The 25,640-nt window shown below is 44.0% G+C and overlaps 1 protein-coding gene across 1 annotated transcript in view; it reads right to left on the minus strand.

Moving 5' to 3' along the window:
* The window catches only part of LOXHD1 (lipoxygenase homology PLAT domains 1), a 153,017-nt gene that overhangs the window by 90,080 nt on the left and 37,297 nt on the right, over positions 1 to 25,640 (minus strand). Inside the window, exons 6-11 of the mRNA XM_043557181.1 lie at positions 21,575 to 21,698; positions 18,819 to 19,069; positions 10,080 to 10,215; positions 9,361 to 9,521; positions 8,287 to 8,373; positions 7,752 to 7,887 (exon numbers count right to left, since the gene is read on the minus strand). Of these exons, the coding sequence (XP_043413116.1) occupies positions 7,752 to 7,887; positions 8,287 to 8,373; positions 9,361 to 9,521; positions 10,080 to 10,215; positions 18,819 to 19,069; positions 21,575 to 21,698 (895 nt within the window). The remainder of the gene's footprint in view (positions 1 to 7,751; positions 7,888 to 8,286; positions 8,374 to 9,360; positions 9,522 to 10,079; positions 10,216 to 18,818; positions 19,070 to 21,574; positions 21,699 to 25,640) is intronic.

A 25,640-nucleotide genomic window follows, 5' to 3' on the forward strand; every position in this document is an offset into this window, starting at 1 on the left:
AAAAGAAACAAGGGAACCAAAACAGTATTCTAGAAAATATTTACTCAATTCAAAAGAAAGTGGTAATGTAAAAATACAGGAACCAAAAAAAAAATTCAAAACATAGAAAACAAATAGCAAAATGGCAGGCATAAATCCTGCCATATCAGTAATTACATTAAGTGTAAATGGACTAAATATTTTAATCAAAAGGCAGAGTGTGGTCGTCATTCTGCAGAAACAGGATGGGTTTTTCACCCCATATTTGCTCAGATATCAAGGCTGATGACGCTACACATGTACCAAGAGTGAACATAAGATGTATTATTCACATAATGAGTTCTGGGGAGGGTATGGTAGGTTCCCAAGAAGGTCCAATAATGGCTTGAGACAGCAGGGAAGGATGACTGGCTTGGGATTTTATGGTGATTAAGAGATGAGAATTCCCTTGTGGGGGTCAGGGCTTGCATGGCTTGAACTTTCCACCAGTGCTAAGGGAGGAAGCAACCAGTCTTTTTATCAAATTGCCCAGATATTAGGCAGAAAGTGGGGGGGGGGGTAGTGTAACTTGAAAGTTGTCAGCAGTCAAATATCAAAAAAAGTCACACTGTTACACAGAGATTGGCAAAATTGATAATGGGTCTAACTATCTGCTATATAGAGAGATACACTGTAGATTCAAAGACCTAAATAGGATGAAAGTAAAAGGATGGCTACGAGAACTGGCCACCAGCAACAGACAGTCTGAATAAACGTGTAACAAGTGAAAAGATTAAATCAGTAATCTAAAGACTACTCACAAAGTAAAGCTCAGGCACAAATGTCTTCACCACTGAATTCTACCAAGTATTCAAAGAAGAATCAATACCAATTCTTCTCAAATTCTTCCAAAGAACAGGAGGGAATATTTTCCAACTCATTTTATGAGGTCAGCATTACTCTGATACCAAAACCAGACACAGATATCACAAGAAAAGAAAATTACAGACCTATATATCTTATGAATATGGATACAAAAATCCCCAACAACATATTAGCAAACCAAATCCAGCAACATAAAGAAGAATTATATACTTTGACAAAGTAGAATTTATCCTAAGGATATAAGTTTTGAAAATCAATTAATGTAATGTATCATCAATAGAATAAAAAACAAATATAACATGAACATTTTAATAGGTTCAGAAAAAAACATATGACAAAATCTACCATTCTTTTTAAAAAATTTTTTTCTAATGTTTACTTATTTTTGAGAGAGAGAGACATAGCATGAGCAGGGGAGGGACAGAGAGAGGGAGACACAGAATCTGAAGCAGGCTCCAAGCTCCTAACCCTCAGCACAGAGCCCAGCGCAGGGCTTGAACTCACAAACCATGAGATCATGACCCGAGCTGAAGTCGGATGCTTAACCGACCAAGCTACCCAGGTGCTCCCAAATCTAGCATTCTTTTATGACAAAAAAAGAAAACCATCAACAAACTAGGAATAAAAGGGGACTTTATCAACCCATAAAGTCATCTATGAAACCCTACAGCTAACACAGAATTTTTGGTGACAGACCGGATGCTTTCCTTAAGCTCAAAATAAGACAAAGGTATTTGCTTTTCAACATTTGTTTTCATTATGGTACTGGAGGTTTTAGCCAAGGCAGTTAGGCATCCAGATTGGGAAGGAAGAAGTAAAACTATTTCTATTCATGGATGGCATGATCTTATATATAGAAAATCGTAAGGATTCCACTAAAAAATATTTGAACTAGTAAGTGAGTTCATCAAAGTTGTACAGTATTAAATTAATATACTCGGTCAATTGTATTTCTATTCTCTTGCAATAAACAATCTGAAAATGAAATTAATAAAACATCTCCCTTCAAAAGAGCATAAAAAGAATAACATATGAATAAACTTAAAAAAACAAGTGAGAAACTTCTGCTCTGAAAACTATAAAATACTACTGCTGAAAAAATTAAAGATTATTTAAATAACTAGAAAAGCATCCCATGTTTACTGATTGGAAGACTTAACATTGTTAAGATGGTAATACTTCCCAAATGGATCTATAGATGAAATACAACCTCTGTCAGAATCCTTTAGAATTGAAAAGCTAATTCTAAAATTCATATGGAACTGAAAAGGATCCAGAATGGCCAAAACAACCTGGAAAAAAGAATAATGAAGAAGCATTGGCAAGGATGCGGAGAAATTGGAACCCTCACACATTGCTGATGGGAATGCAAAATGGTGCACCTATTTTGAAAAACAAAGAGTAACCATGTAACCCAGCAATTCCGCTGGTGGGTGTATATCCAAGAGAAGTGAAAGGATATGTCTACACAAACACTTGTACCTGAATGTTCATAGTAGCGTTATTCACAATAGCCAGAAAAGTAGAAACAACCCAAATGTCCATCAACAGTTGAATGTGATCTATCCGTACAATGAAATATTGCTCAGCAATAAAAAGAAATGAAGTACTAATAGGAGCTGTGATGTGGAGGGACCTTGAAAATACACTGAGTGAAAGAAGCCAGACACAAAAGGTCACCTGTTATATGATTCCACGCACATGAAATGTCCTGAATAGGCAAATCTACAGAGACAAAAAAATATATAGATTATTGGTTGTCAGAGTCTGAGGAGTGAGGTAGAGGGAGCAGAGTGTGACTGCTAATGGATATTGTGTCTCTTCTGGGGGTGATGAAAATGTCCTGAAATTTGACAGTACTGACGGATGCATGACTTTATCAACATACTAAAAGCCACTGAACTCTACATTTTAAAGGGGTGAATTGTATGGGACGTGAATCATACCGCAATAAAGCTGCTGTTTTTAAAAATGGACACTACTCACAGATAATTCGTCTAGAAATGAAGATAAAGTATGCCAGGAATGAGACAAATCACCAAAAAGTTAAAGTCAATGCACACGTTACGTTTTCAGTAATATACCCATTTTCATCTGGAGATGTAGAGACATCTGAAAGTCACATTTGACCATTAAACATGCGGGTCTGTGAAGACGCAGTGTGTGTAGCCAAAGCTCTGGTTAGAAGGACAGGCAGAGAATGACTGCTTGCCCACAGAGCTGGCACAGACGGGCACTGGAACCAAGGGGGGTGGGGGCAAAAGTATCCTGCCCCTACACTGCCTCTTCACAGGGCCACAGCCCCTGAACTTATTAGAGCCTTTCTGCCTTCTCCGGTCACCTCTGCTGAAATGCAAACACGAAGTGTTTTCAACCTTCAGCCTTTGCGTAAGTGAAGCTGATGCTTCTGAGTTTAGCTCCCAGGGACAGAACTGGTAGCAGCAAGAGGGATGAACGGCATGAAGTGGAGTGAGTACTGAAATGGGGAAGCACAAACGGGAAGAAGGAACAGCGGCCTTGCTGACTCTTAATTCTGATGGACAGTTCTGCAGTTTTAGCTGTAACCACCCGGCAATTCCCAGAAGCAAACTGATGAGGGAATGCAGCCATCCCTTCGCCTGGGAATTCTAGTCCTCTTTGTTCAGGAGCGCTGAGGTCCATTTGGCTGGAAGTTCTCGGGGCTCCCGATCTTCTCCAGGGGCCCCTCCCAGCCCACCAGCCATTGAGGTCCATCCTCAAGCTCCATCCTGGCGGGAAGTCTACGGACAATTAAAACTAGCTGTATTGTTAGCTATCAGCAGCGTAGACTTCCAACAGATGGGTACATACTACCAGAGCCTCTTGTACTTTAATTTAAAAATTACAGCTCAGACTGATTAACAAGAAGCTTCGATTTTCAGCACTCGAGTCCAGTGGTCTCCCGCCCACTCGTCAGCAGTGTGGCATCACTTCTGCCGGGCCTGCAGTAGGGATTGCAGATCGCATTGCTTCTACATCTCACCGGGCTCCTGAGGGAGGGCAGGGTGCACATACATCATAAGCGGTGTGTCTAGTCCATGTCCTGGGGCTGCGTGAGTCAGCGAGGCCGCTCCCGAAAGCCTTTCCCCCTCAGACATGTCATTAACTGCTTCTTTGAAAGGCCCTAGGATGCATGTACATATGTATGTATGTATGTAGTAAACCAGGAGTACACAATTTCAAAGTTAGAGAACTGGTTTTAAACTGGGACTTATCTTATGAGTCTAAGACGCTCCACTTAAGGGACTGCCAGGAAGCCCTGCACATTATTCACTATACCGTGGTACCAATGGGGGATGTGGCACTTGTCACCAGCTCTGTTTACTGTTACAGAGAAGTATCCAGACCAAAAAAAGAGATCCAAGTTCCTGTAGAGGTGTGTAAGGACACCAGGGTGGGTGTTCCCAGCACAAGAGAAATTTATGTGGGCCAGATAAAACATCTGGGAGCGAGGAATCCAAGTTGACATGGGCTCAGAAGTACTGCCAAGGACCCCCAGAAGGCACCAAACTGCCTTTAGAGCCAGAACAGACAGCTCTTTGATTCAGCTCTTCATTAGAGACTGTTTTCATTAGAAGGGTTCTTTAGCAGCATCACAGAAGACAAAAACCAACAGCTATGATAGCCCCACATCTTGTACCCTGTTTAAAGATGTTACATGCACATTTACATATATAACCTACAGACATGCTCTTCCTGCCACGATCTCTCCTTATCTGTCACATCCCTATTCAGAGAACACTTAGCTCAAATGGCACCTCATCTACAGTTTTTCCCAACATCCTGAGCAGAAAGTTCACCTCGCCGCTGTGTTCCCATGGCATTCTTTCACCAAGTCCCGCCACAGTCACCTTCAAACTCTCTCTTGGATTTATCCTCTCTCTAGTCTAGCCAATCTTTGCCCAGTCCCAGGACCTCTTTTTCTCTGCCCTTGATGACTTCTTAGAGACTCGCCCCTAAAATCCATCCTCCACACGTCCGTGAGACAGGCGAGGAGAAGTGTTGGGAGTAAGGAGCTAGAAGGAGTTTCAGGACAGGATGCAGTGTCATCGAGGTCATGGGAGGACTGGGAGGCAGGAGCCTGAGCCAGAGGTGGGACGTGTTGCTCAGAGGAGCTTCATGGGCTGATCCTGAGTGAGGCACGGGGACGGAGGGGACTGGGTAAGTGGGTGAGAGGTAGCGATCAGCAAAGTGGATGAGGACCAGGGTGTGGGTGAAGGGATTTTCCACATGAACATTGAAAGAAGCAGCACAGAGGCTCTGAGGTCTTGATGTGCAAACAAATTGCTTAGTATGCTTGATTAAAATGCAGATTACCAGGCACAGGCCTCAGAGAGTCTCATCAGCATATCTGGGGTGGGGCTGAATTGAGTCCCCTCCCCAATTCATATGTTTCAGTCCTAACCCAAAGTACCTCAGAATGTGACAGGATAGGAAGGCAGAGCTTTTAAAGAGGGGATTAAGATAACATGAGGTCCTCCGGGTGGGCCCTGACCCAATGCGATTTATGTCCACATAAGAAGAAGAGATCAGGACACAGACGTGACCACACAGAGGGAAGACCGTGTCAGGACACAGAGAGAAGGCCACCGTCTGCAAGCCAAGGACAGAGGCCTCAGGAGAACCGAACCCTGCTGACACTTTGATCCCGGACTTCCAGCCTCTAGAACTGTGAGAACTGTAATTTCTGTTGTTTAAGCCCCTGGTCTGTGGTATTTTGTTACGGCAGCCTGAGCAGACTAACAACACTGCCCCCAGAACAAGGGCAGGAGGTAGAGGTGTGGACAATGACCGAGGGGCACACCACATCACCTTCAGCGAAAGAGGAAAGTAAGCAGAGGCCACCAAAAGATGGGACTGATCGGGGGCAGAGGCAACACTGTGAGATGGTGTGAGCCCCAAGTCTGAGAGTGCAGAGGGAGTCAGGCAAACTCTCTCCCCCGGGCCCCACAGTTTGTGAGGAGAGAAGACAGGTTCAGATGGACAGGGAAGCCAGGCTTTAGTCAGGGTTAGGAGGAGGTGGAGGGAAAGAACATCCGGGGCATTCTAAGTAGAAAAACCTCACTGAAATGACAATCTATCAGTATTTTCAAGTTGTAACCAAACAAAAAATGGTTTCATCCATAAAGCTAGGGGAAACGGACAAGTACAGACAATGGCAACAAGTATTTGGGGCTTGAGAGCCCCTGGAAAGGTGATTAATGCCTTAGCACAGTGTTTCCTCACCAGCAGCAGGGCCACCACTTAGAAATCTGTGAGACAAACAGGTCCTGGGTCCCATCCCAGGCCTCCTGAATCAGAAACCCTGCAGGTGAGGGCCCGCACGCTGTGTTTTCAAAAGCCTTCTGGGTGATAATGCACAGGGAAGTCTGAGAAGCCCTGACTTACCAGACCAGAGAGAACTGATCAGAGCTCTCACTTGTGCAATTTGAGAGGCAACCAGCAAAAAGGCTCAGGAATGACAGCAGCAGGGTCACTTCAGAAACAGGGAGTGAGGATCTAAAGTCGTGAGAATTGGTTAGAAAGACTGAGGAAGGGGTTAGTCCTAAGACCCCAGCCCCACTGGTTCCTCTCGGGCTCAATTCTGGTGCACAAAGGGGCCAGATCCAATAAGAGCAGGTTTATTTCTGCCTTGATGGGCTACATGTTATATAGTAAGTCTCAATTTGGGGCATAATGCTGTTATTGACCATGTCCATAGGGACATGATTGCCTTGTTACCACAGAAAACATTACTGAACGTGAAAAGACAGAGTGTAGACCCTGAACCAGGAGGTGGGAGACCTTGCTCTAGGTCTGACTCCCTCTCTGACTGTATGATCAGGGCAAGAACGCCTCACTTTCCTGAACTGCACCAGGCTATTTTAAAGGCCTTGAACCCAAATATTCTATGGTCACATTTTTATTTAAAAATGAAGAAGAACCATAAAGTAGATGATACATAATTGCAAGCACTGCCTAATTAGACTAACAGGGTGCTTTTGTAGTTGATATTTGCTATGTGGGGTTTCTAAGTTTTTGAGTATTTATCTCTATTTAGATCATTCAACAAACATATACAGAGCTTCTATTAGATGTACAAATGTCTGAGAAGTGACACTATCCAAATATTTAGAAGGGTTACTGCAACTATGAGTGACATTGTTTTCTATATATTCTTAACTCTGTAATTTGGCAATATTGCTATACTATTAAAAACTTAAGGACTACCACAGTGATAGCAAATAGATTAATCATCTTAAGTGCCAATTCTGATCAATTGCTAATGTCTGCTTGGGGAGCTATACCAAGAGCGCTGAAACTCATTTCAGACTCAATGGGAGAGAATGCTGTGATTACTCAGTAATGTCTGCCAGGGGCAAAGGCAGGACATGTGCTGTGTCTCTGTCTATTCTGCTGCTAGAACCTAGAGTTAAAATTATCTCCCTTAGCCCCTTTCAATGTGGAACCTGGGCCCCAGATTAAAAGCTTAGTCCCTCTCCTACTGGCCTTAAATAGAAATAGAGGATTCATCAGGGGTAGACAATCACCAGATACAGCCTTCCTTTTGGGGGAGGGTTTCATGAATAATTTGAAGAAGATGTTTTCTTTAATGTCAGGAAGGCTGTGGAGAAACATTGCTCAGTGCAGAGTCTTCTCATCCCCTCATAGCCCACCTGAAGACCCATAAACGTCACCTCGCTCTCCCACACCCACCATCATAGAGCGCTGGTACCATGCCGTAGAGATGACTCCTTCAAGCCAGTCTTAAGGCCGAGAACTAAGTTCACCCGGCATTTGGAGGGGGCCTGATGAGGTACAGCAGAGGAGACTACCAGCTCATGGGCCAGCCCCCTGCTGACACACCGAGGAGGAGTTCCGCTGCCTCCCCCAGGACGGTCGGTACTCACTGGCCATTATCCTCCGCACCGTTGGGCCCTCTGCGGTCATTTCCCTCACGATCTCATTGTCATCCTCGTTGGCATCCAGCCAGCGATTGCAGTTGAAGTTATACTTGTCCTTGGTCAGGGTATTCATCAGGGTCATCTGGAATGAAGTCCTGGGTGAGCAAGGGGGTGTCCCAGAGATACACCACGCCCTGGGGGCCCCGTTCTGCTACTGCATCTAAGGGAGGCCACAACCATCCTGTCAAGAGGATTTTTGTGGAAAGCGGAGTGCCAGATTAACACTTGTCCCTCTTGGTCCCTGGAGACCTACGCTTGCCCAGCAGCCAGGTGACCAGAGAAGAATGCAAGTCTGCTAAACACCTGTGCATTTTCTGAGTCTGCTTTGGAGGTCCTCTCCCCTCAGGAAGTCCCCGTGTGTCCAAATCGAGACCCACACTTACCCGCCCCCACTCCCAACAGACACAGACTTATGTGACAGGGTCATTAGAAAGAGTTCCTCTCCCAACCACCTCCCAAGCCCCAAGATGGCACATCTCACCCTCTCTAAATGCCAGCCAGAACCAGGGCTCCTTCTGTCATGCCATGCCCGAATCTTGTAAAACCTGCCAAGATCCGGGAGCTCAATCTATGGGGTGAAATAACAAGCCTTGGGTGGACATAATCAAGTGAAATGTGTTTATCCTCACAGCTTACCCCCTCCCTGGAGGGCACCCACCCTGGGCCACTTCTTCAGCAGTGAGGATGGCTTTGCTTCAAGCCACCCTCACAGACTTTGTCCTCTCGTGACCTTGCGACCAGGGGCACGTGAGGGCAAGATAGCCGTGTAGGGCCGGGATTCAGTCTGCCCTGGTGAAATTGAACAAAAATAACTGACCCACAGTAGGATCCAGAATAAAGAAAATCTTCCAAGCAGTAAACTCCCAGTAACGAAACTCATATGGCAACCCTGTAAATTAGCACAGGCCCACAGCCCCAGAACTCTGCTGGGCACTGAAACAGACGCAAAGATCAATACAGCAGTCACGCCCTTTCCCAAAGGGGCTGGCAGTCTAGCCGGGAGACAAATACATGAAGAGCAATGAACTGAGTGCATAACAGAAGCACCAGCGGGGTGCTCTGGGAAGACAGCTGAAAATTACAAATCATTCTCACCTAAAGGTCAGAGCACACTTCTGTTGGCAAAATAAGCCTTGCTCCCGTTAAATATGCACCAGAAATTTAGCGTTAAACTTACAATTTACCTTAAATTCGCTCCTTTCTGATTCATTCCAGATGGGGTGGTTTGACACTGCAGGCTCAGGGTCTCTGTTCTACTATGATTCCCCAGGATTCTAGGCTCCCCGAGAGCATTTCATACCTGCTTCTGTCCCCCAGCTTTGGTTCTGGAGTGTTTGATTCAGGTGAAGGGCCAGATCCAAAGTGCACACCATTCAATCAATACTTTGCCTATAAATCACTCTGGCACCCCTTGCAAGGAGCTGAACTTCTCTCATTGCACCCTTTTGTCCTCAAACTGGATTCAAAATCTGGCTTAGAAAACCATCCCCATGACAAACACGTCTTATGTCCCTTCCTCCTTCATCCCTCCCAGCCCATTACACTTCCTTCCTACCCTAAATTTCTCAATTATGCCTGGTTTGAACCACTTGTTGTTGGGATTCAGGAGAATCTCATCCGTCCGCCCCTTCTGCCCATAAATCTGGATGAAGATTGGAGAGTTGGTACCAGCTTTCTTCAAGTCGGTCGTCCAGACCCACAAGGACCAGGGGAACTCTGCAGAGACAGGTCAAGAATAAAGAGATTTTCATGTTACCAGTGGGGAAGGCGAGCAAATCCAAGGAGCTCAGGAATGAAGCACGGACCATGCACAAGTGTGGCCCACTCTCAGAAACCCGCTCTAACAGGTGCCAGTATTAGGAACACAAAGATTCCCTGCTATTTGAAAGAGGGTACCTCAATGTTCCTTTTAACGTGGAAGTCTATTAGTATGTTTTAAGTAGGGAGAAGAGTTGACACCTTGCATCTCTGTATATTTAGAGTGCACTGTGTTAAACCGTTCAGTTTAACATCTAGCCCCTCACAGCAGCTTATGCAGTTTGGGGTCACAGGGGTACTAGGCCTGGTGCCGGGTATGTAACTCTATGCCGGGCACGCAGCCTGTATCTTGGAGAACCAAGCTCTGCGGGGCCCATTCCCTTCCTTTCTAGAGGAGACCTGAGAAGCAGAAGTGGACTCCTTCGAGGTGAAGCTCTTGCCCAGGGGTCTGACATCCTGGCCTCTGTTGGCCCTGTCTGAAAGGCCACCAGCCTCTGATGCAGCCCCTGCACCTACTTTTTAGCCTCTTCTTCCTGAGAGACACCATCTCGTAGAGCTGCCTCTCGATCAGCCCGTCCACCTTCTTCTCGTCCAGCCAGTTGCCGCAAGGGAAGGTCTGCTGGATGCCGGTGAAGGGGCACAGAATCACCACCTGGGAGGGCAGATGAGTCTCCTGCAGCAGGTCCCCGGGTTGGGACCCTTACAAAGTTTGACAGCCTCTTCATATTAAGGGTCGTCTACATCAGGTTCCTCAAGGAATGGCACTTCTCTTACTGTTCTCTGCCTCATTAAATCTTTGACCAAGAAATACCCCCCCACAAGAGGTCTTCCCAAGTAGGTATTATCCGTCCTCCAATTTACCAGCCCAAATTCCGAATCCTCCCCTATATATAACACGTTCTTTGAACCCCGTGTTTCTTCACGCGCTTCGTAAAACCTCAGACCAAACCAAATGAGCTAGAATACAACATTAATTCCCTACATTTGTCTTGTAGGGAAAAGGTCAATCACATAGAGAGCAATGTGTATCTGGAATTTAATACAAAAACAAACTGCTCTCTTCGGGGCTTGAGCCTCATTAAACCTTTCCTACACTTTCTCTAATCACATTCTGAACTCATGAGTTTAGAACTCAGAAGTGTATCCAGCCTAGGCCACTCACATTAGAGATGTCCAAAGGAATGTTCTTGTGACACTACAAGATTTTCTATCAACCAAGAAGTTTTGACTATTCACATGGCTGGATTCTCTGCTTTATCTTCTTTTTAACTTGAAAGCTAATTTGACTCTAGCGCTGATCAAGCATTTTGACAAGCTACTGTCTTACTGGGTGTTTGTTGTCAGTTGTTTATGGTTATTACCATTGACTATAGTTTCCTTGGATTGAATTATTACACTTAGATATACCCAGATATCTCTGAGCATTCAACTAATACTGTATGACTGTCATAGCCGTATGAAACCTTGCCTTATAACCAAGGGGAAGGAAGATAAAAGATTAGGGGAGGGGAGGGGAGCGTGTACACCCTCAATCTCCCAGAGAAACTCTCCTCCCTAGAGATAAATGATGTCTCAGAGCCTCAGGCAGTAGCCTCCTCAAACACAGTAGCCTCCTCAAACACAAATGTGTTAGCAATTCATAGAGTCTACCCCAACATGCATTCAACATATGGGAAAGCTGAGGTCCAGAAAAGGGAATGAAGTGCCCAAGTTTGGAGTTAGTTGGTGTCAGTACCAGAAGCATAAATGCTCCTGACTCCTATTAGTTAGGGGCCTTTTACACCCATCAGCAAGAATTTCAGGATTCCTATTAAGGCTGAGGTCCTCTGGGACCCATTACTGCATGCCATCTTTTATGCTGAAGAGTCTATGCAACCATGCATTCAGAAGTGGACCTACCTGTACACAAAGATGGAGGGCACCCACAGAGGGTGGTCTAGGGGCACAGAAAATAATAATCACCAACAATTATTTAACAGCCTTTCTTTCTTCCCTCTGAACAAATCCTGCAATTACTTCCTCTTAGTTTACTCCTGAATTGCTCTCTAGTTTTTACATGTGTATTAGTCTTGTTTGATCAATAGGAGGAGCAAACTCCTAAAAGGCTGAGGTTGTATGTTCTCACCCCTTATGGCTCCCCCAAAGATGGCTCTAAGCATACAATAAGTACTTAAAAATTCTTGTTACGAGTTCTACTTCTGGAATAGGTAGTCCAACAAACAAGGTAGTCTGAAAAGCCTCTCACCACTGCAAAATACCCACTGGCCATATAAATAACAGGAAATATCATTTTATATACATTGTTGAGCTGACAAGAAGTTACAGAAAGGCCATAAGAGCCAGCAAAATTCAGAGTAAGCAGAAGCCAAGAGAATGGGTATATGTGAAGGCTAAAGTTGGTGCTGCACCAAAAGCGAAAAGACAATACCAGACACTCAGAGATCAGGAAATCAACAGCCAATTGGAAGCAGGAGGCTAGCCCTTGGGCTTTGCAAACTGGAGGATCTGAACTACAAATCCTGAATAAGCAGAAACACTTGAAGGAGCTGCTCCCTCAGAAAAAAAGGTAGAGAGGGGAACATCTGCAAAGGGATCCTATCTTCTCTGCTTTCGCTCCAGACAGATAATAATAATCTTCCCTGAGAATTAGTTACCATAAGCCTGGTCCCAGGCAGAATAAGTAGTAATACACGGACACCTAGATGTGTCAAAGAGAAGCACCAGCATGTCAAAGACAAAAAGAAGATAAGAGCATCAGAACAGAAAAGAGAGCTGACAGCAATTAGACTAACAGAAGCCAGAAAATGCCTGGGGGAGGGGAGGGGCAAAATAACTCAATCTAGAATTCTGTACTCCAGAATTATCTTTTAAGAACGAGGATGAAATAAAAACATTTCCCAAATGAACAAAAACAGAGCCCACCACCAACAGACCCTAACCAAAGGAACTTCTAAAGTGTGAACTTCAGGAAGAAGAAAATGGACACCAGAAATAAGGTCTCTGATGCAGGAAGGGATGGCAAGCAAACAAACTGGCAAGCACGTAGGTAAATCTAAACAGTGATTCTACAAAACTGTATCTCACGTGTGGATTTGAAAACAATTTAAAATAAGCTAAAACACTAAGCGAGAATAGCATGAGGCCCAGATGCAGGGTTATTACCATTAGAGATTTTCAAGGTCCTTGCCAAAAAGAAAGTAGATTTGGTAACTGAATTTTGGGTTTGCCACATGTAGGGTAAAAAGTAAGTATGTAGGGTAAAGTATCAAGTATCAAGGGAAAAAAACAACCAATCCAAAAGAAATAAAAATTATAAAAGTAGAAAAACCAACATGCCAGAAAGTACAATAAATATAAGTGGACTAAGTTTGCCAGTTAAAAGACAGATGGTGTCAGACTGGATTATGGTAAAGATTTAGTTAATTCACCAAGAGGCTATAGTAACTCCACACTTAATAACATAGCCTCACACTATATACAGCAAAAACTGTTAGCTCTACCATAAGAAATTGAAATATCTACCACTCATGTGAGAAATTTCAACACATCTTTCTTAGTAATTAATAGATCAAATAAAATGCTAGTAAGGAAATAGATAATTCAAATAATAAAAGTATTAATAAACTGAATTTAATATATAAACTCAAAATCTTAAATTCAACTCTAGGAACAAATGCACAAATTGAACATGCATTGTAAAGTAAATTTCAAATCTCCTTAAATGGCATCATACAGACTATGTTTGCTGGTTGAAATGATATTAAATTAGAAATAAATAACAAAACACAACAAAAGAACATGTATTTAAAACCTAAAAATCACACCTCAAAATAGCTAATGGGTCACAGAAAAATTTTAAGTAGAACAATAACTAAGCATAAAGCAAAAATAAAAAAGCATAAAGGAAAAAGCTGACAAATTGCCTTTCATCAATATTGAAAGTTTCTGCTCTTCAGAAAACATTGTCCTGAAAATGAAAAGGAGGGGCACCTGGGTGGCTCAGTCAGTTAAGCATCCAACTCTTGATCTCAGCTCAGTTCATGATCTCACAATTTGTGAGATGGAGCCCCACATGGGGCTCTGCACTGACAGTATGGAGCCTGCTTGGGATTCTCTCCCTCTCTCTCTGCCCCTCCCTTGCTCACTCGCTCTTGCTCTCTCAAAATAAATAAATATACTTAAAAAAAAAAGAAAATGAAAAGGTAAGTCACACTTTGGGAGATTATACTTAATACACCACAAACATATAGAGATATATCTGACAAAATACTTCTTTTTTTTTTAATTTTTTTTAACGTTTATTTATTTTTGAGACAGAGAGAGACAGAGCATGAACGGGGGAGGGTCAGAGAGAGGGAGACACAGAATCTGAAACAGGCTCCGGGCTCTGAGCTGTCAGCACAGAGCCCGACGTGGGGCTCGAACTCACGGACCGCGAGATCATGACCTGAGCTGAAGTCGGTTGCTTAACCAACTGAGCCACCCAGGCGCCCCCAAAATACTTCTATCAAGAATATATGAATAGCTCTTATAAATTAGTAATGAAAAGACAAAAAAAATTTAGATAGTCAAAAGATACTTCACAAAAGATATACAAATGACCAATAAGCACATGAAAATAATGTTCAACATAAGTGGTAATCAGAGGCATGTAAATTAAAATCACAATCAAATACCATGATATGCCCATTATAATAGCTAATAAATAAAAGATTGACAATATCAAGCGATAGTGAATTCTCATATATCAGATGGACATACAAAACAGTATAGCCACTTGAAACCAGCTTGGGAGATCTTTAAAAAGATATGTGTATATCTACCATAGGATCCAGATATTCCACTTTTAGGTATTTACCCCAAAAAATTAAAAACATGCTCATACAAAGACTTGTACATGATTTTTCATAGCAGCTCTGTTCATAATAGCAGACAAAGAACAAAAACTGGAAGTGACCCAAATGTATACAAACAGTTGAATGGATGAACAAACTTGTAAACCCTAACAATGAAATAATACTTAGTGATAAAAATAATAAATTACTAATATGCAACACAACACAGATAAATATCAAAAAAATTATACTGAGTAAAAGAAGTCACACGCACACGTGCGCATACACACACACAGGAGTGCACGCTACATGATTCCACTTACATTAAATGCTAAGAAAGACAATTCTAATCTTTAGTGACTGAAATCATGTTAGTGTTTGGAGCCGTATAGACTGACGGGGGTGGGTGGAGCACAAGAAACAGGTTGCAGTGATGGAAATTTCTGTGTATCGGTTCTGGTAATAGTTACATGGTATATGAATTTGTCAAAACTCATAGAACTACACAGTGTAATTCTATATCAATTATACCTCAACAAAGTTGATTTTTAAATGAAGCAATAAAATTAAACTGAATGGTAATAAAAATATTCCATACTGTAATGTGTGGGGTGCAGCTAGGGCACTACTCTGAGGCAAAGTTATAGTATCAGATGCATATATGAGAAAAGAAGTCGGCTAAAAATTAATGAGCTAAGAATCCAACTTAAGAATTTAGAAAAATAAATGGGGACCCTGGGTGGCTCAGTCGGTTGAGAGTCCGACTTCAGCTCATCAGGTCATGATCTCACAGTTCGTGAGTTCGAGCCCTTCATTGGGCTCTCTGCTGTTGGCACAGAGCCCACTACAGATCCTCTGTCTCCCTCTCTCTCTGCACCTCCCCCACTCACATGCTCTTTCTCAAAAATAAACATTAAAAAAAAAAAGAATTTAGAAAAATAGCAACAACAGAAATCCGGAGAAATTAAGAGAGAGAACAGAAACCGACAAGATGGAAATAGAGATAAAATGGACTATAAACAAAGCCAAATGTTGATTATTTAAAACGACTAAACACACTTTTTGTGAGAATGCTATTTTTAAAAAGCAAGAAGGCATGAACAAATGATGTTAGAAATAAAAAGGGGATCATAGTTACAGATGCAGCAGAAGTTAAAAAGATAAGGGAATGCTGTATAAGACTAACGTTGTAAGTGCCAATACATTTGATACCTATAAACATACAAATTCCAAGAAAAATACAGCTCATTAAAACATTTGAGAAGATGGGGCGCCTGGGTGGCTCAGTCGGTTGAGCGTCTGACTTCAGCTCAGGTCATGATCTCACGGCTCGTGAGTTTGAGCCCTGCGTCGGGCTCTGTGCTGAGAGCTCAGAGCCTGGAGCCTGCTTCGGATTCTGTGTCTCCCTCTCTCTCTGCCCCTAACCCATTTGCATTCTGTCTCTGTCTCTCTCAAAAATAAATAAACATTAAAAAAAAATTAAAAATAAATAAATAAAACATTCGAGAAGAAATAGAAAGCCTAAATAATTCTATAACCAGCAAAACAAACACAACAAATTTTTAAATCAGTTATCTCTCTCTCTCTGTCTCTCTCTCTCTCTCTCACACACACACACACACACACACACAATTTTGTAAGAGACTGCAATCAAACTTTCAGGGACAGATCACTGCAATTTTATACACCCTCTTTCAGGAAAGACAGTATTTCTCATTCCATGCCAGGATCAAACCTGCCAAGGACTATAGAAGAAAGGAAAATTAAGGGCCATGCCCTTCATGAACATATACACAAAAATTCTATATAAAATGCTGGCAAACCAATTCCAGAAGCATGTAAAATTAAAACCTTTTATGACCAAGTTTGTCTTAAATTTGGAGTTGGTCTGCCACTAGAAAATGCAGTCCTAATTCACCAAATTGACAAGTAAAAGAGAAAAGCTTCATGACTAGAGCATTAAATGCAGAAAAAGCATTAGATAAAATTCAACAATAAATAATAAAAACTTTGAACAATACAGAAATAGAAGAGGATTTCCTAATCTAATCTAAGACTATCTACCAAACCCCTCAAAAATCATAATTACCTCAATAGAAAATTAGAAGCAGTTCCTGTAAAATCAAAACCAAAACAAAGATGTCTGCTATTAACCCTACTGTTCAGCACTGTACTGCCCATGTGGTCAAATACAAAAAAGAAAAAAATTAAATATAAGCTTTGGAAAGAAAGAAACCAAACTGTCACCATTCACAAACAACAAAGTTTCTATAAGGAAACTTCTCCCAAAATCTGTAGACAAATTATAATTAATTAAAGTTTAGTAAGATGGCTATTTGTAAACTCAATGCACGAAAGTCCTTCTATTTCTACAGAGTATTTCTATTTCTTCTATTTTAAACAAACAGTTTAAAAATATAATTTTAAATTGATATTTATAATAGGAACAAAAATTATAAGGCCTCTACGAATATATCTAACAAAGACGTGCAAGATCTTTATCAAGAGAGATATAAAACTATAGAAAAACACTAGGTCTCCTGGGTGGCTCTGTCGGTTAAGCATCCAACTCTTGATTTCGGCTCAGGTCATGATCTCATAGTTGGTGAGATCAAGCCCTTTGTTGGGCTCTACACTGATAGCAGGGAGCCTGCTTGGGATTCTCTCTCTCCCTCTCTTTCTGCCCCTCTCCGGCTCACACACACATGTGCTTTCTCTCTCACTCTCTCTCAAAATAAATAAACTTTTAAAGTAAGGAAAAAAAAAGGGGAAATATTAAAGAAGACCTAAATATTAAAGAAGACCGAAATTTTAAGAGGTACATAATGCTCATACATATAAAAAGTACTTAGTAAAGATATCAATTCTTCCAAATGGATCTACATATCCAATTGAATTCTGTTGAACATAATTCTTCATGGAACTTGGCAAGAAAATTCTAAAATTTCTATGGAAGGGTTAAGAGCCATGAATATTAATACAATCCTAAGGAAGATGAATACGATGAGTAAATTTATCCTAGAAGATACCAAGACTTACATAAAGATATGAAATGATGAGAGTGAGTATTGTATTAGTGTCGGAAAAAATTAAATCAATAAATGGAACAGACAAAAAAGCTCAGAGGCAAAGCCATACATTTGGGGAATTTGATGAGACTAAATTGCCTTTTTAGAACAGTTGGGAAAGAATTACTATTTACTAAATCAGTGATTCTGAAACTTCCTTAATGATAAGAATTATCTGAATATCCCAATTACCTGGAAATTCTGACTCAGTAGACTTACATTGTAGTCAAGGAATCTATATTTTTAAAAGAATTACAGGGGTGTTTTTAATTGTTTTTAATTTGTATTTATTATTTTGAGAGAGAGAGAGAGAGAGAGAGAGAGAGCGTGAACAGGGGAGGGGCAGAGAGAGGGAGCCACAGAATCCGAAGCAGGCTCCAGGCTCTGAGCTGTCAGCACAGAGCCCAACAGTGGACCATGAGATCATGACCTGAGCCAAAGTCAGATACTTAACCGACTGAGCCACCCAGGTGCCCCTGGATAAAGCATTTCTAAATTAAATCTTCCTTTGCTCAAAGAACATTGTAGGCAAGCTACGAAAAGATACTTGAACATATACTATCAACCAACTGGATGTTTGTACAAAGATGTATAAGAATGTCATGGCAACATTGTTTATATTAGCAAATATCAAGAAATACAACCCCAAAATATCTGTAAATTAAAGAACAAACAAATAAATGGTGACTGATTCATGCAATGGAATGAATGTGAAATTGATGAACTACAGTTTCTGTTACCAATTCAGATGAATGTCTAAAGCATAGTGTTGAATGAAAACTGCTACATACAAATAATATATACATAGGTAACAATTCATAATAGTGTATGCTCTTTGGGGAAAAGAAAATTTTATGATTGGGTAAGGGCACGGTGGAGTTTCAAAAGTATTGGAAAAGTATTTCTTAAGTAGGGTGGTAGACAAAATGTATATTTGTTTTCTTATCATTATCTATAGTTTACTTTCATTGAGTATATGCTTTAAAGCATAAGTATTCCACAATGCAAACATACATTCAAAATTACTTGCTGATTGACAGATTTATAAGGTGAAGTGAAACACTACACCAAGAACCAGGATAGTTTGTAACTACCAACTACTACCTCTGGATAAGCTATCCTGCAGTCTGGCCCTTGGATACGTGCACAGTGCAGCCCTCATTCCTGACCATAAGCAGAACAAGATGGACGGGCATGTTACCAATCCAACTGCCCAATGAAAGGGATTGCCCATGTGCTCTGTAGCTGGTCCAAAGCAAGTAGGAAGCAGGAAGCAGGTCAGAGTTTGTATTTTCAAGTTAAAGAAGAGAGGGGTTGAATCAGGAAAGGGCCGTCCCTGGGGCATCCCTTACCTTCTCACAGTACCAGCCTCTGTTGACGCCTACGTTGCCGTGTCCGATGGAGACCCGACTCAGGGGGCTAAGGAGGACAGCCAACTCGATGTGGAAGATGTCTGTGCGGCCACGGTCAAACACACCGCCTTCCAAGAAGATTTTCCCACTGTTCTTATTCCCTCTGGCCCCATACATAACCATGTAGATTTTGGATTTGGTCCCGGCACCCCGGACATCCCCAGTGAAGACGGTGACAATATATGAAATAGCTGGTGTGGAAGCAACAGGGAAGGAGAAAGTTAGTGCCAGCTGATCACAAAATCCCACCCAAGTCTCCCCTCCCTGGCTACCGCCTCCCTAGGCCCTCCCTCTTCCACGCTTCCTCATTCCCCCCTCGTCCTCCTTCCCCAGATGACATCCAGTGCCCCTCTCCGCTTTGTGCTCTTTTTTCAGTTTGTGTGTCAATGTATCTGAGTTTAGGAATAAACTGCAGGTATTACCCTAAGAAGCTGCCAGCCCTGATTACAAGAAACTAACAGAGAGAAGGAGGAATTTGAGTTGGCTAAGAATAGTACTTGTTATTAATGTTAATTACCATGTGCATATTATTAATAGCTGCCGGACGAATTCTGTTATGTCTGATTTAATTATAAGAGTCAACTCCATTAATGGAGATTTATATTCGGGGCTAGCTGATTCATTTTGCTTGCTCTTTTGCTCATAACTTAAAAAGATAACTTTTAATAGAGGGCACTCATGTCTGAGCCTGACATGGTGGGTTCAGGAAAGAGTGAGGGAAGGAGAGCACATTGTGGTCAGGCCATTTGAGGTTTTGGTCAGTCGGGAGGTGAGACGAGGACATGAAGTTCTGGGCAAGAGCCAGCAAAGGGAGATTAAGCTGTGACATGGGACTGAGTAAGAGAAAATACCAAAGACCAGCATCTGGACAGGAAAACTCTGTTCAGGTCTCGCCTCCCTCCATTTTGCTCTGGAGTCTAAGGCAATGGTGTACAGGCACACACCCCTCCACCCCACCCCCTGCCTCACCCCTAGCCCCGGACCCAGGGAAATGAAAATCCTGAAAGTCTTTTGGAGCTAGCCACATGCAGCTATGGGATGCCTGATTCATTGAAGCGTTTACACCTTCCTTTGTTCAACAAACGCTGACTGAGTGCTTACTACATGCAAGGCCTCAGGGAGACTAGAAGATGAACAAATAGTGTCTCCAGCTCTGTTTCTCCAAAACACACCCAGTATGTATTCCCATGGCCCAGGCTACCAGTAATTCCCAGCCTTTGACAGACGTTTCTCCTTCTCCTCTACCACTGGAGGTCAGTAAGAGTAACATGGTTAAAAGGGTCAGAGCAGACCCATTCTGGGATCTGGTTTTGTTGTTGTTGTTGTGGCTTTGTTTTGTTTTAAGTAGGCTTCATGCCCAGTGCAGAGCCCAACACCGGGCTTGAACTCACGACCCTGAGATTAAGACCTGAGCTGAGATCAAGAGTCTGATGCTTAACCAACTGAGCCACCCAGGCGCCCCTCCTATCTGTTTCTGAGTAAATAACACGCAAGCTTCAGTTACAAATAACGTGCAAGGCTGGAAAAGTGCTGGAGCAGAGGAACGTGTGATTTCCTAACTGAGAGCAGTCAAGGTCTGCCCAAGTGTCTGGTGCAAAGGAAGGGAGGGAGTGCCTGTCTACAGGAAGGAGGGAGGGCTCAGAGGGAGTGACAGGGAGCAGGAATTTGAGGAGTGTAGAGAAGAGAAATGGCATTACAGGCTGAGGAGAAAGATATCCTAAAGATAAAGTGAGAGAAAGAGTAAGGCCAGCAGCTCAGGGAGGGGCGGGGGAAGGCACGGATGAGGAGAGGGCCAGGCGAGGGGAGAGAAGCTCCCTCCCCCCTGCCCCCCCTGCAGAAGCAGAAGACAAGTGGATGAGGCAGAAGGAGGGCAAAGGGGGCATAGGTTCAGGAAAGAGCAAAGGTGTGCTGATGAGGTGGAGCGAGACAGGTGAGCATCTGGAAGTGAGACAAGAAGTTGGAAGATTGGAAGATTCAGCTGACACGTATGTTGCAGCCAAACCATGAAGCAGTTTGCACACTGTGCCCCAGGACTTGGACCTCTTCTCTGTGCAGTGCTAAGCAACAGGATGCTGTGCAGCAGAGCACGTTCTCAGATGGGCACATTCACGACACTGATGTTCCGGAACATCCACGAACTCCCGTGCTGGGAGGTGCGGGTTTTCTGTGGAATCCGCACAGGGTGGAGACTAAGGTGGGAGCCCGAATCCGGATCTGTCACTTGCCAGCTGCGTGACCTTGGACAGGTCTCTCAATGCCTATGTGACTCAGTTTGCTCCTCTGTGAAATGGAAATGATAACAGTTTCTATATTACGGGGTCCTGGTGAGGATTAAAGGGGACAAAACGGGTCAAGTGCCTAGGGGGCCTGGCATACCGTAAGCACGCAATAGCAAGAGGAGCTAAGAGTAAATCCACACCCTCATCCACCGTGAACAGGAGTTCACATTCCAGCTTCACCTAGTGGCTAATCTCTTCTGCCCTGAAAGTTAGTATCTGCTCAGGGGCACCTCCTCCGCCTCCTCTGGCATCAGCAGAGCCTCAGGCTCCAGCACAAAGGGAGGGAACACTTTCAAGAGCAGGAGGAGTGGCTGGCTCCTGCTGGATCACAGGCCTCCAGGCCCACCAAGGAGAACACTGAACCTCAGGCAGAAAGTGAAATACCAGCCAATCGTGCTTCCCCTTTCTCAGTTCTACCTGTGGTCTCAGCTCCGCCCACTAAGATATCCCTTTGGATTTTGCCGTCATCTTCATCCAAGGCCAGCCAGCGGTTAAGAGGGAAGTCATATTTTCTCTTGTTCCCAATATCTTCAATGACAATCTGGGAAGGAGAAGAGAGGGCGGGGACGGCAAGGGTCACTAACAGCGCACCTGGTGATCGAATACCTCCATCACTTGAATGCACTCTAAGAATACACTCTCACCTTCTTTGTGGCCCAGGGAAAGCTTAGCACAAGCACATGCCTTTTGCAAAGCACTGAGAGGCACATGGGGACGACTGGCAAGTACCTCCTACTTGAATGACTGAGCCACTATTCCCTCCTCTGCTGCAGATCATTTTCACAACTAAGTGCAGGAAATTTGGCAGGATGTGCCCTGTGAGACCCGGGTGTGAAGCCTGTATTTACAGACTGCAACAAGAGCATCACCTTCCCCACCTGCTGAAGCCTGGGACCCTACCCTCGGTGAGAAGCCGAGTCCACACAAGGAGAATTACAAGCCCCAAATGAGGCACACAGAATCCCAGGGTCTGGTGATCAGGTCAGAAAACATCAGCCACTGATAGCGAGGATAATGGAAGTGGCTGTCTACAAAGCCTCCCACAGGGCACTCACATGTGGGCCAGGCTGGCGAGGCTGAGATAAGAATGTCTTTCAGAGTTTACCAAGGAGCTGAAAGGCCCTTTCAAGCGTGCCAGGACCCCAACTGAAAACCCACTCTAAGATAAGCAGACTCATCAATAACTAGAATCTCTCCCCCAGTTGTAGCCCTGTGAAGGCAGAAGCATCTGGAGACAGGGTGAGTTGGAAAGTGAAAGTGTCTGCCCAGGTGTTCCCAAGATTGCCCAAGGGCGGTGGGGGGTTAGGGGGGTGGCAATTTCAATGAAAGACTCCCTTCCTAAGGTCAAAATGTCTGCAGTGTGGAAACGGCACACACTGGGCTGCCTGAAGCCATCTCACCCTATTCTAATCCCGTTTTCAAAAAAAGAACTTTCTGGGCTAAGAGCTGTTTTCCCAAGGATACCACCCACTAGGGAAAAGCCGGTGGCCTGAACCAGTGACTGGAAGCCACTGTCCTCCCAGCCTTCTCTCCTCAGATATATCCAGCATTCAGGCTTTGGGTTATAAATCAGCCCCTTGTGAGTTTGGTTGGTGTGAGTCACCCTTCAGAGCCTGCTGATTTGATGGAGTGTCTGTACTTTTAAAGCTGAGCACCTGGAGACCACTGTGGCACAGGCCAGAGAGGGTTCTGCTGTCAAAGTCCAGCCTCTCACAACATTTCTATCTGCACATTTCTCGCTGGCTTTCATCTCCGTGTTAGGGGGAGACTGGGGAGTCAATGACAAAGGTCTGAGGCTTCAGCCCACCTCCTAACCCCCTTTACTCTGGCTCCCACAAAGTTGGAAAAGCAGAGTGAAGGAAAACAGGACTTCGTTTATCAGAGAAGCTATCAAGCCTACTAATAAACCTTGGCATACAGATTCACCATCTCTGTCTTTCAGTGTTCACAGACTAGCGTACCAGCCACGGTTTCAAGAGCGAGAACACCACCCTCACAGCTCATCATCAATACCACCCTCACAGTTGTCATCAATAAAGGGCCCCCTACTGGCCTGGTGTCTGATGGAAATTCCTCACCTGAGAAGTTTAGCTAATCTGAGAAATAGAACGTGTATCATTAACTACCTCAACAAGACAAAACTAGCTGAGCCACGAAGGAAAGAGACAATATTTGAATACATTTTTGGAAAAATTAGATTTTCCAAAATACTAAATACAAAGAAGGGTCAAGAGAGATGATGAGAGGTTAAATACCGGTGCAGAAAGTATCAGAGTCCATGAACAGGTCTTAAACTTTTCTAGGGGTGCCTGGGTGAAGCGTCCGACTTCAGCTCCGGTCATGATCTTGCGTGGCTCATGAGTCCGAGCCCTGCATCAGGCTCTGTGCCAACAGCTCAGCTCGGAGCTGGGAGACTGCTTGGGATTCTCTGTCTCCCTCTCTCTCGGGGAGCAGGGTATCTGGGAGCACATCTGGTAGCAGACGGTGATCCTTCAGTGGGCAGGAGCAGAGAAGGGGAGGCAGGGAGGGAAATGACCACGCGCCGACTGCCATACGTAAAGACTGTACAGGGGTGTGTGTTGGGGGGGGGGGGGTAGTGGGTTCTCTCAGAAGCGTCCTGGCCTCTGCTGGGTGGGTTGTGGCTCACTCATGACCCCTGATGCTTAGACGGTCATAACCAAGAGCCCCTTCCGAGGGAGGAGTGAGCGGCTTTCCCACTTCCGTTTACAAGTTGCCTACACACCTCTGGGATTTCATGGAGTTCCTTTCAAGACTCCAGGACCTGTCAGGAATGGTTTTCGCTAAGAGAATGAAATGGTGGTGTTCCCTCCAGACCACTGTTACCCAGGTCCTGTTGTTGTGGCGGCGACCGCTGTAAAATAGGACTGGGGAAATAGAAACGCCCCTCACCATGACTGATAGAAGCACATACTTGGAGGCAGGAAAGGGGAGAGAGAGAGAGACAGACACTGTGTGTGTGAGAGACAGACAGTCAGAAGCAATGGCCTAATAAAAAGCAAGAACCATTATCTCCTGGAGGAATACTCTCCATGGGCAGAAAGCCCCCAGGCAGCGCTGGCCCTTCTGAGAGGCAAGAGGGCAAGCAGGGGTCACGAGCCCCCTGGGAGATGAGGGCACAGCCAGAGAAGACCTGTCCACGGTGGAACCCACTGTCTTCAGCAGCCACAAGGACACAGCAGAGTCATAAGATCGGACCAGCCAATGGTAAAAGTAGCTTATTCTTCTACCCCAAAGAAGAAGAGGAAAAGCAGGGGTCATTTCTTCCCTATTCTTCCCGATGGTTTAGAGATACACTCAGATGATCCAGGGCCTTGGGGCCTTCATTTCCGCCCCACCCTGCAAGGTAAACGTGCCCATGTGAGCACATGGCATGGGTCCTGGAGTCAGTAGATTTTAGATCGATGGGGAGTGTCACGTATGATTCATGACAGCTCTCCCTGCTCTACACTGAAAAAATTTGCACCAATTTTATATAACCTATTAGAACAGAGGCCTGTTCTGGGCAGAAGTGAAACCCACACACACAGCAATTTGAGGAGGATGAAGGGTCCCCTCCCTCGCACTCATGCACCAAGGTGCCCGAGACGTGCACAATCTGAGTGGTCCACACAGCGTACCCACTATGTACCAGGCATGAGGGCAGGCAAAGAATGTAGAACAAGCCTCTGCTTTCAAGGGGTTTTCAATCTTTCCTTTAAAAATGCATAAATGGGGACACCTGGGCAGCTCAGTTGGTTAAGCATCCGAGTCTTGATTTCAGCTCAGGTCATGATCTCATGGTTCATGAGATCGAGCCCCAGGTCGGGTTCAGCACTGACAGCATGGAGTCTGCTTGGGATTCTCTCTCTCCCTCTCTCTCTTCCCCACCCCTGCTTGTGCTTGTGCCCTCTTTCTCAAAATAAATAAAGACTAAAAATGCATATATGTTATCCAGTAAAAGTAACCTGTGACCCATAAGCAGCCATCATCACATTTCAAGAACCACTGGAGAACTGTGGCTTCCTTCCAGAGTTGTAAGATCAAAGGGCAAAGACCAGGTAAGTTCTGACACAGGAGAAAAAAGGAAGAAGACTTTCAGAGTTTATGAACCCACTAAAATAAATCTCAGTGTCTAGCTTGTGGAAAAGCAAATGAATGTTCCTTAGGGGAAACTGAGGCCCGCCAAAGGAAGGTGAGATCTTCTCCCTGTCAAGAGGCTATCCTTCCCCATATGGTCCAGGTCTCAGCCATCACACTGAAAAAACTATAAAACTATGTCCATAATATAAATAAGTGTAAATGGCAGCATTTGAATGGTGACAGCCAAGCATTCTCTCCACCCTCTGCACTCCCTCTCTTCTGAGCCCACCCACACACCCCCACCACCTCAGGCTACTGCTCGGTGAAGGCCTCTGATGGCTTATTATGATCAGGGCCTGCAGTGGTCCTGCCCGCACCTTCCTCCCTAACATGACTTCCCACT

The sequence above is a fragment of the Prionailurus bengalensis genome, chromosome D3 (assembly GCF_016509475.1).
Source record: "Prionailurus bengalensis isolate Pbe53 chromosome D3, Fcat_Pben_1.1_paternal_pri, whole genome shotgun sequence".
Lineage (NCBI taxonomy): Eukaryota > Metazoa > Chordata > Mammalia > Carnivora > Felidae > Prionailurus > Prionailurus bengalensis.